The sequence below is a fragment of the Echinococcus granulosus genome (genome assembly GCF_000524195.1).
Source record: "Echinococcus granulosus chromosome Unknown EG_S00004, whole genome shotgun sequence".
Lineage (NCBI taxonomy): Eukaryota > Metazoa > Platyhelminthes > Cestoda > Cyclophyllidea > Taeniidae > Echinococcus > Echinococcus granulosus.
The window spans coordinates 747577-766129 of NW_020170384.1; the positions used below are offsets into that span (position 1 = coordinate 747577).

The 18553-nt window shown below is 42.4% G+C and overlaps 2 protein-coding genes across 2 annotated transcripts; both read left to right on the forward strand. All coding sequences in view use genetic code 11, as the record gives it.

Annotated features, from left to right (window-relative positions):
* Window positions 1-1238: 1238 nt before the first annotated feature.
* Window positions 1239-1655, forward strand: EGR_01078 (Dynein heavy chain 1, axonemal; the record flags this gene model as incomplete). The annotated part of the gene is made up of 1 exon (XM_024490327.1): window positions 1239-1655. One exon carries the CDS (start codon window positions 1239-1241, stop codon window positions 1653-1655), a length of 417 nt encoding a protein of 138 aa, XP_024355146.1.
* A 1001-nt stretch (window positions 1656-2656) lies between these two features.
* Window positions 2657-18158, forward strand: EGR_01079 (Dynein heavy chain 1, axonemal; the record flags this gene model as incomplete). Its single annotated transcript, XM_024490328.1, has 29 exons — window positions 2657-2875; window positions 2923-3203; window positions 3256-3406; window positions 3481-3674; window positions 4193-4430; window positions 5247-5591; window positions 5662-5817; window positions 5889-6278; window positions 6485-7153; window positions 7229-8485; window positions 8540-8655; window positions 8724-8803; window positions 8872-9491; window positions 9542-9700; window positions 9780-9839; window positions 9926-10078; window positions 10152-10265; window positions 10335-11602; window positions 11673-11808; window positions 11881-14413; window positions 14485-14636; window positions 14715-15128; window positions 15207-15605; window positions 15685-15864; window positions 15949-16125; window positions 16309-16616; window positions 16685-17036; window positions 17113-17347; window positions 18037-18158. The coding sequence occupies 29 exons, from the start codon at window positions 2657-2659 to the stop codon at window positions 18156-18158; spliced, it is 11478 nt and encodes a 3825-aa protein (XP_024355147.1).
* Window positions 18159-18553: the final 395 nt, after the last annotated feature.

Here is an 18553-nt window from a genome sequence, read left to right on the forward strand (position 1 = left end):
CAAAATAAAATATTCTTATAAGCTATAGCTTGGCAAGAACCCAGCTGTGATTATTGAGAATGCCTTGAACGAGTGCAGGGACGCCCCAAATAATCCTGCAAGTAACGAATTTAATATTACTAAAGCAAAAATTAAGTCGATCTTCCACTTGATACAAATATTAGCTCGTATGTTGATTGTAGTGGTGCAAGATACGAGAATGTTCAATCGGTAGGTTTTTACTGTTCATAATAATGTTTATAGTATTTTCCGGAGTCCTCATTCGAGCCGAAAGTCTACATTCCTTTTTACGTCCAACCTGGTCAATGTCCTAGGAAACTCGCAATAGAGAGGTAGATTTTGTAGTTAATTTTCATCTGTAAGAAAACGGAGGGAATTTGAGCGCTACAGCATTGAGCACATCTTGGAAGACGAATACAACATTAAGTCCAAGGATCTCATTCCGAAGCCAGAAGATGATTACCGCAATTTGCAAAAAGCGTGGGACCATTATCTTTTTCTCGATATTTTCGACGATGAGGATTACGATTGCCGAACTCCATCTGATTGGCTCTCTTTGGGAACTGAGGGCGAACTAAGGAAACCTGTTCCTGCAATGGCCCTTTTACCGTTGTCTGATGACCTACACCAAGGCAAGATTTATTCGATATCACTTGCCTTAAAAGCTATGACTTACTGTTTGTCTAATCCTGATGTACGAATAATGAAGCCGCTTTGATATTCAAAGGAGTTTATCTACTTCACAAACCCTCCAAGTATCTGCATTCAATTTGCTAGAACTTATGGCTTGCGTCCATGTTTATTCCTAATATATTGCTGTTATAAAACTGGTTTATTTGTGCTAGAAACTGATTTATTTGTGCTAATATCGAAATAGTACTCATTTTAATAACGGCAACCGGTTTGCCATGACCTTCGTTTTTAATCATTGACGCAGTTAAATCACCGCATCGTACTCAATAGCGCACTTAATTTAAAAAAACACATTTTTTGGCTTGCTAGCACCCAGAAAACTATTGAGTAATGAACTAATTTTCATAAAATTACTTAAAACAGGCTTTTTTACTTTAAAAACCAAAGCAAATTTGACTATTTTACGTGTGAACCTAACTGCTATCATTGATTTAACAGTTTGTGTAAAATTGGTCATCCGTTACTTGGTAACCGGTGTTAATAATTAAATTATACTTAGTAAATTCAATTAATTACTGGCTTAACAAACTGAAACTGCAGAGGACATGAGAAGTAAGGACGTCAGCTGGTATTGGCAAAAATGTGGTGTGCTCGACTATGACGAGGCTACGCGACGTTGGTTAGTCCAGAAGACTGATGCCAGCGACCGAATTCTGACAAAAGATGGCGATCCGATGGTCAATGGGGGCCTCGATTCCAAGGGGCAATTTTGCCAGGTTGACTCACAGTACTGGATTCCACGAATTCAACTGATGTTCCTCGCTGAAGACCCCGTTGTCTTCGCGAAGCGCGTTGCTCAAGCCTACCATGACAGAGAGGCTGCTGAGGCCACTATTCGTTACAATCTCTATCTTGATTGCATGCCTGTAGACGGCCTGGTGGAAATGAGTCAGACCACTCTCGACAGCATCACGCATCTGGCAAAGGGCTCTTCACCTCAACTGAGGACCGCCAAAGGGTAGGTCCATTTAGGGTATTCCGCAACAACAATCTATTTTTGAATTTATCCATTAAAATAATCTGCATGACGATTGCCTTGATTTTCAATTCTTTAGCTGAAAAAGCCTTTTTAGATTATGGGTTTCTTGCTGAAAAGGTTCAGTTCTTTGTTTTTGTCTATTACTTTTCATTTAATAAAGCATGGTCCAACTATAATGCAAATTATAAACAAATTTTAAGCGCTACAAACTTAAATTGCTTCCAGTTGATTTACTGTAGAATACTGGTGACTTCAGGCAGATCTATTACTATATTCTAGAGCTACCACCTTCTTTACTGGCAAAATTTAAATCATAGAGGCAACTTCTTGTTAACGACGCAAACTGTCCAGTCAATATATCTGATACTAATTCAACTTTGTGGAATATACCGCTTCTGAGCGATACCAACATGGTAGTCAAGTAGCATCATTTATTGTGCTCAAAGATAAAGTGAAAATATTTGAACAAAATTTCCTCATTAGTTTCAAAATTTGGATGTTTTAGCCCAATTTTTACCTTTATTGAGAATTTATTAGCGGAGACAAAAAAGTAGTACAATCTCAAATGTATTACGCCTAGAGTCTAACCATACTTTCGTAGCTGTTATCCACCTTTTACCATATGTTTTAAGGTAGTCTGCTTTTACGATTGTCAAAATGCGTATCTTTAATGCTAAACTAATTCTTAATTGCTCCAATTTCGCAACAACAACAATGCGCCAGTTTTATTAATTTTTGGGAATCAATTTGGAAATAATCACTTTAAAACATAGATTGGAACAAACTGTACAATCTCTGCAAAAAGAAATCATTTTTGACTACTGGAGAACCATGAATGATATGATTCTTAGAAAACTGTGCGCGCAGAATTTACCCGAATATGCTTTTATAAAGCCCCCAGAAATAAAAAAACGGAGTTGGCGATGGAAGGGTAAGCGCACACTCCGGCCACTTTCATACCATAAAATCATAGGCACAGTCGAAATGCCCAAGTTTGAGTTTAGGAAGGCTCTTGAGAAGTTTGTATTCAACACTGTTTTTACGCGCCCAGAAGCCATAGCGGCGAGCAGCTCAGCTCAGTACGAGTGCCTTGAGGCTCGAGAAAGGTTTCTTCTCCACTTTCCTGTCTCAAAGGCTGTAAAAATAGAAGAGTTTGAGCAAACACAGATGCAAACTATCCAGCAATCTTCCACCTACTTGAAGGTGGGTATTTTCTTCCAAGAAGGTGCACTAATGGTACTTCATTTTAGACTAGCTGGATTGAAAATCTGCGACGTCAAATTCGCATGCACCTACGTGATAGTGGAAAGGGTTGGTTCAATATCTACGAGACAGACTATTACGTATATTCTAAGTCGAAGCTGAAGAAGTTTTTAGATAGCGTCAAGTTTTGTATGCAAGACGCTCTTCGCTACAACGTCATGGGCTCAATCAATGGATTTGTAAAGATGGTTGAAGACGTCTGCATTGATTGTCTTAACCTCAATCCCTCGTTCGAATGGTCAGATGATCTACGCAGTAGCAGCATTTTGTAAGTTCACTATTTATTTTTTATTAAAATAAATCGTTTTCTTTCTTTATAGACCTAAGCATAATCCGATTTTTGCTGTTGACTTGGTGATTGATGGAGATGGTGTGCATTACAGTCACTTTTTGGGAGATTTCGACAGATGCTGCGGTCAACTATTTGACAAGGCTATAAACTCTGTCCAACATATATCTCAACTGGAGCGGGTAAGCTTCCCCTTTAACAAACTGAAATGCATTATCGTGATCTTACGTTCTCTGCCCCACATGTTCTCTGCTAGTTTGTTGTGGAGGGAATTAGTTGGTCCGACGATCCCCTAATTGAGGCAGTCGGGGCCCACGAACCAGAGGTTGAGGCTTTGCGAAAAAAGCTGCATGAATTGCTACAGGCGGCGTATGTTCCGATGAATGCTTATGCAGAACAGTATAACCCCTACGTTGAACTGTCACTCCTCGATATACCCGCTTACGTAAAGTAAGCTGCTCTTATTTGTAGACGCCATCCAGCAAGTACTGCGAAATATGGGTGCTGATAAAAGCCAATCCCCTATTAGAAAATATTTGCTTAGCGTGAGGAATTGCTTGGTGTTAAAAATTCTCATGCCTAATATATTATCTTTTTTGACTCAAATTTGTCAACCTAATTTGTTTCAACTGACAGCTCTGTTCTGAAAAAGATCATCTCAACTTAATTCTTGAGACTGTCCATGAAGTCGAACCTTACTTTGATCAAACATATTTAGAGAAGTTTAAACGCACAGCTATAAGTAGATTTGCCGTTCATGCTTATTTTACGGGATGTCTTAAAAGTCCAACACAGTGTAAAATAATTGATAAAAAACCTTGAAATCCACGTTTTGTTTAAGTGTTTTTTGGTGCCCATTTACCACAATAGAATCTAACTATCGAGACGTCTGTGTTACTGCTACTACTTTGTACAAAAAGTGGCATTTTATCATCAGTTATTAAAAATGTTTAAACTCCAACGTGTAGTGATTTTCTACGAGTGTACGAGTCTCAAAGTTTGAACCCCTATGATGTGAAGAATGAGGCGACGAAGCAATTTGAGGAGGCGAAGAAATTGGAGGCGTTGATGCCCCTCACTATTACCATCGGGCCTTTCCTCGTCAACGTGGAGCCGCTGCGCAGTCGCCTAATGAAGAAGCGGGTAGACATGGCCAAAGCCATGCTGGATCTACTCGCCCGCCAGCTCAGGAAACAGTCAGACACAGTGAGTAGCAGTCGTCTTTCCCAAAAGTGGCACCATGACCTACCGGTGTTACTACCTGCCCATAAGTAGGAAGAGTGAACCATTCTTATATTGACAGATTAGTATGCAGTAGAGTGCTTTACCAGTCATGATGTTGCGCATTAAAATATATTTACTAGTTTAAGTAAACCAGATGAAAGATCACATTTGTACTTTAAAAGAAGCATTGTTCAGGAACGGCAGTCGGCTCACTTAGGTTTGTTAAGCCGTGGTTCCTAATTGCGATGGATTTTTTACAGAAAATTGGTTGTGATGAAATGTGTATGGGAGACGAATCTCGGATTCTAGCATTTGATTATATATAGCTTCACACTTACATTTGAATTGTTAGCACATAATTTGCTTTCAAAATATAATTTTGAAATTAGTTCTCCATGTGCCGAAGAGACGGCTCCCATAGCATTGAATAATGACTAAGCCTTCCGCTTTGTTCCCTTCAATGAAGTAAGGTGAACCTTAGGATTCTAAGGTATTCTTGAAGGTTTTTCCTCTGCACTTTGATTACCGTCATGAGTTTGCATTCGTTGAACTAATTTAGGCTTATTATTGTTACATCAAATTCCTGCTAGCCTATTCTCATCACGAATAGCAGATCCATTTTGAGTTACTTCTCAAATCAACAAGACCATATATAGACTCTAGCGCCTTTAGTAAATTCAAAATAAGCTTAGCAACTCTGGTGCGCAAATCTAGACGTACACATATACACGAATTGAAGTGTGCTCATGGTCAACGACTCCAAGGCAGCATTATTTAATTGTTGTGCTTATGCTTCAGTCATGCGATGTGTTCGAAGAGATAGCAAGAAGGCTCTACGAGAAACCGAACACCATAGAGGAGCTCACTGCGATGCGCGAGTACATTGATACCATTCCAGATTTGTTAGAGGAACAGAGGGAGCTGATCGACCGGGTGGTAGCCCATTACGAGCTCATTGACGAGTTCTGCTACAACCTCAACAATGACGATTTCGCCGCCAAGTGGACCACTCTCACCTGGCCTAGCAAGATCCGCAACCTTGTGGAGGAGACGGAGTTGAATTTAGAGGAGGATGAAGAGCGCTTTCGCAAACTCCAAATCTCTGATTTGGCTTCCTTCTCCGATAAAATTGACAGTTTGACGGTGAGATAGAATCGGCTTATTTGCTACTAACCATGAGGACTCCTTCAAAGTCTATCCACTTCCCTTAAAGATGATGGTATCTTCAATGGCCTCATACACGGATGTGAGCAAAGCGCACGAGGTCGCAAATGAAGTGAGGAGGCTTCAAAAACAGCTACTAGAAGCGCAACAGAGTGCTCTGCTCTACAATAACCGTGAACGACTTTTCGATATGCCAATTACCAGTGTAGGCTCTACTTGGCTAACTCCGTTTTTCCGAGACTGACTGAATCTAAATACACTTTTTGGGTGATTTAGTTTGGAAGAATTAGCACTTTGCTAAAGGATCTCGAGCCCTTCCGGGTGATGTGGATTGCCGTGTCCGATTGGTTGAGAACGCAGGACGCAGTCATGGCCGACCCACTCTCGTCAATTGATGCAACAGCTGTGGAAAAACAAGTTACGGAGTGCTACAAGATCATGCATAAGTCAATTCGCGTTTTCAGTGAACTGCCTGGAGTCCAAGAAGTGGCCAGTCAGATAAAAATGGCCATTGAAGAGTTCAAGCCCTTCGTGCCACTTATAAAAGCTCTTCGCAGTCCTGGAATGCGCAGTAGAATGTGGGAACTCATCAGCGAACGTACCGGCATCCTGGTCGTGCCAAAGGCTTCCCTCACTTTTGCAAAGTGCCTAGAAATGCGACTTCAGGTGATTAGTTTGATTTGTGTGAATAAATGGGCTTGCTGAAGCCTTTCTCATGGACTGTCTTGGAGAGATCAATAATTTGACTTACTTAAAGAGAAGGTGAAATAAATTGTTTAGACCTAGGTCAAGTCATGTTAACTAGGTTTCGCAAGAAATGCAGATACTATTTAAATGTAAATTGCCTCCTATTTTAAAATCTGTCAATGTAGGATCACATCGACGTAATATCGGAGGTCGCCGACATTGCCGGGAAGGAATATGCAATCGAATCAGCGCTAAATAAGATGATGCAAGACTGGGAGAATGTGGTCTTTGAGGTACAACCGTACAAACAGACCGGAACCTACATCATCAAAGTGTCAGAGGAAATTAACCAGCAATTGGACGACCACATAGTCCAAACCCAGTCAATGAGCTTTTCTCCATACAAAAAGCAATTTGAAGAACGAATCGCTGCCTGGGAGACCCGCTTGCAAATCACTCAGGAGGTCATCGATGAGTGGATTAACTGCCAGCGCAGTTGGCTTTACTTGGAGCCAATTTTTGCCTCGGAAGACATTTTGCGGCAGTTGCCGGTAGAAGGCAAACGGTTTGCCACAATGGAGAAGATTTGGCGCAAGGTGATGAAAATCGCACATGGTCAACCGAATGTCATTACTCTCTGTCCGGACAGTCGTATCTTGAATAACTTGCGCGAATGCAATAACCTACTGGAGCAAGTACAGAAGGGCTTGAGCGAGTACCTGGAGACCAAACGTCAAGCCTTTCCTCGATTCTTCTTCCTGTCTGACGATGAACTTCTGGAAATTCTTTCGCAAGCAAAGAATCCTACTGCAGTACAACCGCACTTAAAAAAGTGCTTCGAAAACATCGCCAAGGTAAGTGATTTTTCACTGTATGTACTATTTCTGTGCCGATTTTTGTTTGCACAAATTTGTCGGTGTTCCTTTTAGCTTCAATTTGAGAGTGACTTGGAAATCACAGCGATGTATTCTAATGAAGGTGAGAAAATTCCTTTTGAAAAGACTACTCACCCAGCCGGGAATGTGGAGGAGTGGATGTCTGAAATTGAGAATGTAATGCGCTTCTCCATTCGTACCATTATTCAGCGTGCGCTGAACAGTTACCCTGAAACTCCGCGCACTGAGTGGGTGCTTCAGTGGCCTGGTCAGATCGTCATAGCGGGCTGTCAAACCTATTGGACCTCAGAGGTCACAGAATCACTTACTCGTGCCCACTCTGGTGGACTCAGAGGGTTACTCCCCTACCTTCTGAATCAGTTGAATGAGCTTCGTACTGTAGTTAAGGGAGATCTGGCAAAAATTGCACGAATTACACTCGCTGCATTGATTGTCATCGAGGTGCATGCCAGAGACGTGGTTGACAACATGATCCAACAAGGCGTCTCCTCCGTCAACGCCTTTGAGTGGATAAGTCAACTTCGTTACTATTGGATAGATGCGACTGAGGAACTTGAAATACGTGTTGTCAATGCCCATTTCCCCTATGGTTACGAGTATCTTGGAAATACCACACGACTAGTGATTACTCCTTTGACAGACCGGTGCTATCTTACCCTAACAGGAGCTCTATATCTCAACTTTGGTGGTGCTCCATCGGGTCCAGCAGGAACGGGGAAGACGGAAACAACAAAAGATTTGGGAAAGGCTTTTGCTGTTCAATGCGTCGTGTTTAATTGTTCCGATCAGCTAGACTTCATGGCCATGGGTAAATTTTTCAAAGGTCTGGCAGCAGCAGGTGCGTGGGCGTGTTTTGACGAGTTCAATCGCATTGACATCGAAGTCTTGTCTGTAGTAGCGCAGCAAATCACAACCATTCAAAAAGCACAAATGCAACGAGTCGACCGGTTCCTCTTTGAAGGCGTGGAACTGGCTTTGAAAGCCTCCTGCGCCATTTTTATTACGATGAATCCTGGCTATGCGGGTCGCACGGAGTTGCCAGACAATTTGAAAGCGCTTTTCCGACCGGTTGCGATGATGGTTCCAGACTACGCACTGATTGCGGAAATTTCACTCTTCTCCTTCGGCTTTGCTGATGCTCGGATTCTGGCCAAAAAGATTGTCACGACTTTTAAATTGTCGTCTGAACAGTTGAGTAACCAGGATCACTATGATTTTGGTATGCGAGCGGTGAAAAGTGTCATTTCCGCAGCTGGCAATTTAAAAAGAAACGAACCTGATATGGATGAGGTGAGTTGACATAAACACGACAGGGAGCAATTTTAAACATATTATTATTTGCAGGAACTTATCGTACTCCGGGCAATCCGTGATGTGAACCTACCAAAGTTTTTGGAGGACGATCTGAAACTCTTCAACGGCATTGTCGCTGATCTATTCCCAAATATTCGTCATCTTGTGTTAGCTTTCCAATTTGATATTACCTTTTAAATTTGATTCTATTCTTGTCTGACTATATTGATTTCAGTGCAAATGAAGTTAATTACGAAGATCTGACAATCGCTCTGAAAACTGCTGCTCGCAAAATGAACCTTAAAGATGATCACGGTAAGTGGAAAAGACATAGTCTGTTTTCGTGTGCTGCAAAAGATGGTGATTTAACCTTTCAACCCTAGGCTTCCTTCACAAATGCACTCAATTATTTGACACCACAGTCGTAAGGCACGGCCTGATGCTCCTTGGTCCAACGGGGTCAGGCAAAACCAAGTGCTATGAAGTACTGAAAGATGCTCTGAGCTCTCTGAAGAATCAGCCTTCTCCTGATGGCTCTTACTTCCAAAACGTAGTCACCTATGTTTTGAACCCTAAATCCATCACAATGGGTCAACTCTACGGTGAATTCGATCTTGTCACACATGAATGGACTGACGGTATCTTAAGTGTACTCATTCGGGAGGGGGTTGCAGCCGACAACCTCGATAAACGTTGGTATGTCTTTGATGGGCCTGTCGACGCTTTGTGGATTGAAAATATGAACACAGTGTTGGACGACAACAAGAAACTCTGCTTAAGCAGCGGTGAGATAATAAAACTGACCGAGGCAATGACTATGATATTTGAAGTTGCTGATTTGGCAGTTGCATCACCGGCAACTGTGAGTCGTTGCGGTATGGTATACTTGGAAACAAGTATCCTTGGTCTTAAGCCCTTCGTAGAGTGCTGGCTTCAAAGTCTGCCTGCACCAATTTACCCTCATAAGGAAAAGTTAGAACGCCTGTTTGACCTATTTCTTGAGGTAGGTTTTATAAATGAAACGGTCCAAAATCCAATCAAATGAAATTCTAGGACTCGATCCGTTTCATTCGAGAACACACAGCTGAAAACGTAAGAAGCTCGGACGGTCAGCTGACATTCAACTTATTGAAGCTCTATTCTTGCTTCTACAGTCGTTTCCAGCCGAAATCAGGCCTATCAATATCCGCGAGGCGAAATGAACGGGCTAAAGTAAGCGTTTGTATCTTGTTAAGGCCAATTGTTCAAATACTGGTACTCATTAATTACCTTTTCTGCTCGTAATGTATAGACCAGGCATAATCACAATCTTCGAGCGCCACTTCGCCCGATGGGCAATGAGCCAGGAGACGTATGCCACTAATTAATCGTTTAGGTTACGTTTTTACTAATTTTTTGCAGATTGTTCCTTACTTCTGCGGTGCTTTTATTTTACAGCGGGAAGTGTCCGATGAGTTGGTTTCAAGGACCGGGGAAGTTTTTGAATCTTGGTTCTTCTTCTCACTGGTCTGGTCAGTTGGTGCAACTTGTACCAACGATGGACGCAAAGCCTTTGACGTCTATTTAAGACAGAAAATGAAGGATACGAAGGTGTTGTTGATGTCAACCTAGCCCTAACTATCCAATTCATTCTAAATATTGAAAATTTTTACCACTTTTACAGTGTTACCGACCGTTTCCTCCAGAGGGCACCGTGTATGACTACTACCTAGAAGAGGCTGACATTCTCAGCATGGACAAGAAGGATGTGGACTGTGATGAGCAAAGTCCAAAGCAGGTAGGCTTCTTTAGATTCGCTTAACTGATTCAATCGATTCAAATCTTACCTGACAATGTAAATCGAAAGGTTCACTGGGAGCACTGGATGAAAAATGTGCCATCCTATCAAGTAGATATGAGTGCAAAGTACTCGGATATCCTCGTACCGACTCTGGATAGCATTCGTTTAGTTAAAGTCATGGAAATGCTGCTAAAAAACGCAAATCCTGTCCTCAGTGTTGGACCCACAGGCACAGGAAAGACGGTGTGTATTGCAGACAAACTTTGTCGAGGGATGCCTGAAGAATTTATTCCCGAGTTCATGGTGTTCAGCGCCAAATCCTCAGCCAATCAGACACAGGATGTGATTGAAAGCAAAATGGACAAACGCAGGCGTGGTGTGTATGGTCCCCCGCCCGGGAAGTATCTCGTCTTCTTCATTGACGACTTGAATATGCCTGCACCCGATATGTTCGGTGCTCAACCTCCAATCGAATTGATTCGCCAATGGATGGACTTTAAGGGATGGTACGATCGAAAGCAGATTGGCGCTTTTAAGCAAATTGTTGATGTTAATTTCTTGGGTGCTATGTGCCCACCAGGTGGTGGTAGGAATCCAATCACTCAGCGCTTGCTTCGACACTTCAACTTCTTGAGCTTTAACGAACTAGATGAGGCTAGTCTGTCGACCATCTTCTCAACTATTCTGACTAGTTGGTTCATGCAGACCCCTGAAGATTCACCTGTTCGTCATTTAATAGGCAAAGTGGAGCCCTTGGTAAAGGCCTCCATTTCGGTTTATTCAACTGTACAGTCACAGCTCTTGCCCACACCAACCAAAAGCCACTACACATTTAATCTCCGTGATCTTTCAAAAGTCTTTCAAGGTATCTACATGTTCGATATTTTACACCTTACGGGACGCCTTACGGATGTCTTGCGTCTTTGGTATCATGAATCCTGTCGTGTTTATCAGGATCGCTTAATCAATGAAGTTGACAGAAATTGGTTTAAGAATTTGTGTATCAGGACCCTGGAAGAGCAATTTGAGACGAAATTTGAGGAAGTGGTTCCGTCTGAACCACTGCTCTACGGAGGTATGTTGTCAGCTGATGCTGCTGAAAATAGGAAATACATCGAGATGGTGGATCATACGCAAGTGATTCGTGTGTGTGAATTAAATCTGGAGGATTATAATCAACTAAATAGCCCACGTATGGATCTTGTTCTCTTCATGGACGCTATTATACATCTGTGTCGTCTGTCTCGAATTATTCGCCAACCTCAAGGCAATGCTCTGCTGTTGGGGCTCGGCGGTAGCGGACGGCAAAGTATTTCACGTCTCGCCGCCCATATGTGAGTTTGGAGCCCGTTTTGCAAAAAAATTCGTGATTTTTATTATAAATTTAATGAATTTTTTTTAAAGTGCTGAATTTGAATGCTTCCAAATTGAACTGACAAAAACTTACAGCACCCATGATTGGCAGGAGGATTTAAGAAAGGTCATGATGCTGGCGGGTATCGAGGACAAGCAAGTCCTATTTCTGTTTTCCGATACACAAGTATAATAAATAATTTTACTGCCGATTAATTTCGTTCATCCTAATCTACTGGAGCTTGTATTTTCGTTTCAGATTAAGAAGGAGACCTTTTTGGAGGACCTCAACAATATTCTGAATATTGGTGATGTACCTAATATCTACGCATTTGAAGATCTTGAGAATATTTACAACGCCATGAAGCCTGTGGTGACCAATGCTGGGTTGATGCCAACAAAGAATAATCTATACTCCACCTATGTGAAACGAGTGCATCGAAATCTCCACACGGTGGTCACAATGAGTCCTCTTGGGGAGGTTTTCCGTGCGCGTCTGCGTCAATTCCCAGCACTGGTTAGTTGCTGCACCATCGACTGGTATGCTGGATGGCCTGACGAGGCGCTAGAAGCAGTTGCACTGAAAACGCTTAGGGATATAAAAGAACTAAACATCAAAGATGACCTTTTGGGTAATATTGTCAAGGTGTGCCAAAAAATGCACCAATCAGCTGTTAGTAACACAGCTCGCTACCTGCACGAAATGGGTCGTCACAACTACGTGACACCAGCATGCTTCCTGGAATTGCTTGCTTCGTTCGCCAAGATGTACAACCTGAAATTGACAGAGTTAATGAATTTGAGAAACCGCACTAAGACGGGTTTGGATAAGCTTCTTAGCACAGAACAGATTGTTGCAAAGCTGCAAGAGGAACTTGAGATCATGCAACCACAGTTGGAGAAGGCTATTGAGACCTCAAAAGTGACAATGGAGGAGATCGCCAGAGATTCTAAAGTAGCGGAAGAGACAACCGCGATTGTGCAGCGCGAGGAGGAAGCCGCAGAAAGGAAGACGGCTGAATGTGCAGAGATAAGGGATGACGCCCAGCGAGACCTAGATGAAGCACTGCCAGCACTGTACGCCTCCTTGGATGCAGTAAAGTCACTCAACAAAAACGACATCACTGAGGTTCGTGCCATGATGCGTCCTCCTGAGGGAGTACGTCTTGTTATGGAGGCCGTTTGCATAATGAAAGATGTAAAACCAAAAAAGGTGGCTGGCGACAAACCGGGTGTCAAAGTTGACGACTACTGGGAGCCTAGTAAAACTCTGCTTCAGGATCCTGGCAAGTTCCTGGAATCTCTCCTTAACTTTGATCGCGACAACATCCCTGATGCCATCATCGCCAAAATCCAGCCTTACATAGAGTCTGAGGCCTTCACACCACAGGCGATTGCCAAAGTTAGCAAGGCATGCACAAGCATTTGCCTTTGGGTGCGAGCCATGCATAAGTACCATAATGTAGCAAAGATGGTAGCTCCCAAGAGGGCGGCAATGAGAGCGGCTGAGGAAGACTTAAAAGAGACCGAGTACGTACTTCAAGAAGCACGCACTCGTCTTCAATCCTGCAAAGACCGAATAGCCAGTCTACAAGTGAAGTATGATGAGTGCATGCGAAGGCAGCAGGAGCTGGAGGATAAAAGTAACCTCTGTGAGGCTCGTCTGCTGCGTGCCGACAAACTGATTGGGGGTCTGAGTAGCGAAAAGGGTAGGTGGATGGACTCTATTGTGGAGGTGGAGAGTTTGATCGACAATCTCATTGGAAATGTGCTCTGCTCGTCAGGTATAGTAGCGTACTTAGGTCCTTTCAGTGGTGACTACAGAAAGGAAATGTACGATGAGTGGGTTGAATGTCTGAAAGAACACAAGGTGCCTCACACCTCGACCCCAACCTTGATTAATACCTTTGGAGATCCCGTTAAGATTCGCAATTGGCATATATTTGGATTACCAAAAGATAGTCTCTCGATAGAGAATGCTGTGATAGTTCAGTTCTCCCGCCGTTGGCCATTGTTTGTGGATCCACAGGGTCAAGCAAACCGATGGATAAAGTCATTAGAGGGTGATGAGGGTCTTGAAATTATCAAACCCTCAGAAAAAGATTTTCTGCGCACCATCGAGAACTCAATCCGATTCGGTAGACCAGTCCTCCTGGAAAATGTGGGTGAAGAACTTGATCCTTCTCTTGACCCTATCATACTGAAACAGACTTATTCACAACAAGGAGTCCTTGTCATCAAAATAGGTGACAACGTAATTCCTTACCATCAAGACTTTCGATTCTACCTAACAACCAAGTTACCAAATCCTCATTACTCGCCAGAGAATTCCGCTCGGATAGGAATCGTTAATTTCACATTGGCTCCAAAAGGTCTGGAGGATCAGCTTCTTGGTTTAGTTGTGGCAGAAGAACGTCCTGATTTGGAAGAAGCAAAAGGTCAGCTTATTGTCAGCAATGCAAAAATGAAGCAGGAACTTAAAGAGATTGAGGACCACATTCTAGAGAAACTAAGTTTATCTGAGGGTTCACCGGTTGACGACGTTGACCTCATCAGTACCCTCGAAGCTTCTAAGCTGAAGTCCTCAGAGATACGCGTGAAAGTTGTTGTAGCCGAACAAACAGAAAGAGATATAGATGAGACTCGTAGTATGTATATTCCGGTCGCCATTCGTGGCAGAATCCTTTTCTTCTGTGTCTCTTCATTGCGCAAGATTGATCGAATGTACCAGTATTCTCTGGAGTGGTTTATTAACATTTTCGTAAAAGGAATCACCAACGCAGAGAAAGCAGGTAAGAATGCATAATGATATTCTTATAAGCAAGAAGTTGAGAAATATTAAGGACTTCTTCCTCTGTTTCAGCGACTATCACAGAGCGTATAGAGAATGTGAACAATTACATCACATTCTCATTATATGCAAATGTCTGCAGAAGTCTTTTTGAACGACATAAATTGCTATTCTCCTTTTTGATAGCCATCAAGATTCTTGAGGAAGAGAATTTGATCATTTCGGTAAGTGGTTGGACGACACCTCGTTAGGATGGATTCACCTAGACCAAATAATTGCAATCAAAATTCGCTATTATTTAGGAAGAATGGAGGTATCTCCTATCCGGCAGTTCAGTCGGGAATAGGGACTTCCCAAACCCAGCTCCGGAATGGATATCTGATCGCATGTGGGGCGATCTTCTCACGCTGGATGCTTTGCCAAATTTTGACGGCCTTTGTTCATTTATTGTGCAAAATTTAGATGACTTTAAGGAAATCTTTGATTCACCAGAGCCCCACCGTTTTCCCTTGAAAGGTCACTGGGGCGAAAAGTTAGACAGCTTTCAACGGTTGCTGTTTCTACGTTGCTTCCGACCTGACAAAGTCACCAACGCAATGCAAGACTTTGTCGCACATCACCTTGGGCAAAACTTTATTGAACCCCAGAATACTAACCTCACCGAAATTTTCAAGGAGAGCTCACCTACAGCTCCCATAATCTTTATCTTATCACAGGTGTGCTTTTAGAATGAAATGAAACCGAAAACGGTTTATGAAAAAGATCTTAGCACTGATTGAAATTATGAGTTTTAGGGTACAGATCCGGCTTCAGATCTCTACAGATTTGCGGAAGAAATGAACTTCGGTGGTAAGAGATTATCAGCCATTTCACTGGGTCAGGGTCAAGGTCCACGAGCGGAAGAGATGATGCGCGCAGCTATGGAGCGTGGAATGTGGGTCTTTTTCCAGAACTGTCACCTGGCACCTTCGTGGATGCCCTCTCTGGAACGTCTAGTAGAGCAAATTGACAAGGATCGGGTCAGCAAGGACTTCCGCCTGTGGCTCACCAGTATGCCTAGTTCCAGTTTTCCTGTGTACATCCTGCAGAACGGCTCAAAGTTGACCATCGAACCACCGAGAGGCATCAAAGCCAATCTCCTTAGAACTTACCTTTCACTCAGTGATAAGCAGTTGAAAAGCGTTCCTAGAAAGGTTACATTGATAAATTTTTGCAGCACTTAAACGCGCATTTATTATTGAGATTAATCAAGGGATCTTTGGTTGACTTCAGAACGCGAATTTTAAGTCTCTCCTTTTGGCACTTTCATTCTTTCACGCCATTTGCATCGAGAGACGGAAGTTTGGAGCCCTAGGTTTCAGTATCCCCTACGAATTCACCACTGGTGATATGAAGATCTGCATGGACCAACTCGTTATGTTCCTCACTGAGTACGATGAAATTCCCTATAAGGTTTGCTAATCTCTTTGGGCTTCTGGTTGTTTTGAGATAATATATATCATTTTTCTTGATGTTCTTCTGTTGTTATGAGATTAGATTTTGCAATACACTTCTGGTCAAATCAACTATGGTGGACGCGTGACCGATGACTGGGATCGGCGTTGCCTAATGAGTATTCTCTCCGACTTCTACAATGCCTCCTCTCTTGACGCAGATCATGTATATTCGGAATCAGGCATTTACAAGCAAATAAGTGGTGATTCGGATCACAAGGTAAAAGCTTTCCTGTAGCCTTTTTTAGTCTGAATTCCTTTTGATTTCCTTTAAAGGAAGTAAGTCGCTACTGGTATTTTTTATTCGATCGCAAATGAGAAAGATAGAAATAATGTACATTTGGGCCTGTTAGAAATTTTCAAAATACTATAACCACCTCATCCTTTTTATTATTGCCTTTAGAGTTACCTAAAATATATTCAGTCTTTGCCAATAAATGACCTCCCTGAAATATTTGGCCTGCACGAAAATGCAAACATAACGTTCGCACAAAACGAGACCTTTCAGTTGTTGGCGGATTTGGTCCTTCTGCAACCAAAAACGAATGTCTCCTCCAAAGAAGGCAAAGCACGCGAGGATATTATTGAGGAGGTTGCTATGCAACTTCTAACTGAGTGTCCTCCATTGTTAGACGAAGCTGCCATTGTAATGAGGTACCCCATACTTTATGAGCAGTCCATGAATACCGTTCTAATTCAAGAGGTCACAAGGTAAGTTGGTAACATGTTTCCCGATTCATTCAAAAGCTTTAAAACAACTAGTGGATGTCGTTCTTTAGATTCAACAATCTCCTAAGTGAAATTCAATCCAGTTTGCAAGAACTCGTCAAAGCAGTTAAGGGCTTAGTGGTGATGTCAGCTACACTAGAAGCCATGGCCACATCCTTATTTAATAACCAAGTTCCTGAGTTGTGGAACGTAAAGGCCTATCCTAGTTTAAAACCTCTTGGTGCCTGGATAAAGGATCTGGGAGAAAGAATTGGCAACTTAAAAGCATGGTATGACAGTGGAACACCTGTGGTATTTTGGATCAGTGGATTCTTCTTTCCACAAGCCTTCCTCACCGGTCAGCTGCAGAACTTTGCCCGCAAGCACTCACAACCTGTGGACACTGTCAGTTTTAAGTTCAAAGTGAGTTTTCTAATTGCAGCGTACATTCATATGGGCCTGGAGAGCCGTGCGATTGATTTGTTGTCTTTCCTGATAGGTAATGGAAGAGGGTTTCGCGAGTCTCCATCAAGCTCCTGCTGACGGTTGCTACATTCATGGCCTCTACCTGGAGGGTTGTGGGTGGGATCTATTGGATATGTGTTTGACAGAATCCAGACCGAGGGAGCTCTACACTCTCATGCCGATCATCTGGCTGATTCCGGAAGCTAATAGACTAAAACCTGAGGAGGGAATTTATGAGTGTCCAGTCTACAAAACTCTATCTCGATCTGGTGAGCCTGCAGCTTTTGTCGTATTTTATGCAATTCATCGTGACATCCCTCGGCAGGAATGTGCCTTAGCATTCTTCATCATCTGTTTTTACGAAATATGCCACAACTCTTCGCAAACTAGAAATCTAATTCCAAAATTTGGACAAACGGAGCAATGAAATGGGGAATAGACTAGTTCCCAACCTAAATATGGATTTTAAGACGTGCCTGTGTAAATGGCATCTTTTTAGATCACCCACTTTAAGCAAATCTGATGTTTGGACATTTAATGATATCTGACTGTTTTAGATTTCGCCATTAGTTCCTTTATTCAATGACTCAGAAAATGCAGCGTTAAGCCTAAACTTACTCAGGGGTGCTAGTTTTTATGATCCGACGACTTGAATACAAGTAAACCCGAATTCTTTTGGGTTATTTTCCGCTTTCAGCGACGACTATTATGACAGGTTCCGTTTTTGTTGGGAAAAATATGCAAATCCACTTTTCATTGCACTTTAAAAGGCTTTTAAGCATAACGACTATCTAAGGTGTCTGACTCATGGCACTGAAGAAATTATGCATCTTTAACGTCCTTAATGAACTAATACAGTGGTTAACTTTCCCTTAAATACTGTTCTAAGTAGTAAATTAGCATAGCGCCTTAAATGCTTCAGTTGCTCATTTAATATTTGCGCTATTTTTATCACCAGGCGTATTGTCAACCACCGGCATGTCAACAAATTTCGTCTTTGCGATAGAGATTCCCAGCAGAGAACCTCAGAGTCACTGGGTCAAACGAGGCGTGGCTCTCTTCTGCGCTTTGGATTTCTGAGTCTCATTATCTCTAACCACTATCGCTCAATCCTCGCCAGCGAATCAGTTGTACAGCAGACAACGTATCTCCTTATCTCGCTTTACTTCTAGAGACACCTATCTTGCACATGCATGTTTTCCAAGTTGTGATTATTGCTAAGTCAAATCTATAAGAAAAGTATTTCAACGATTGGATCCTGCAGCCCAAATCTGATCATGAAAGGTCTCATCTAAATGACACTTCTTGCTGATGAAGTGCACTCAAATTTACCGGGTTTGTGTTCGAATGTGAGCACTCCAAAACAAGCACAGCTCAGCACCTTCATGAAAATAAGAAAACTGATTTCCCAAAATGCAGAGATGAGTGTCAGCCCGCACTTTGAAAGAGACGTTGCCATGACTGAAGGTACCATC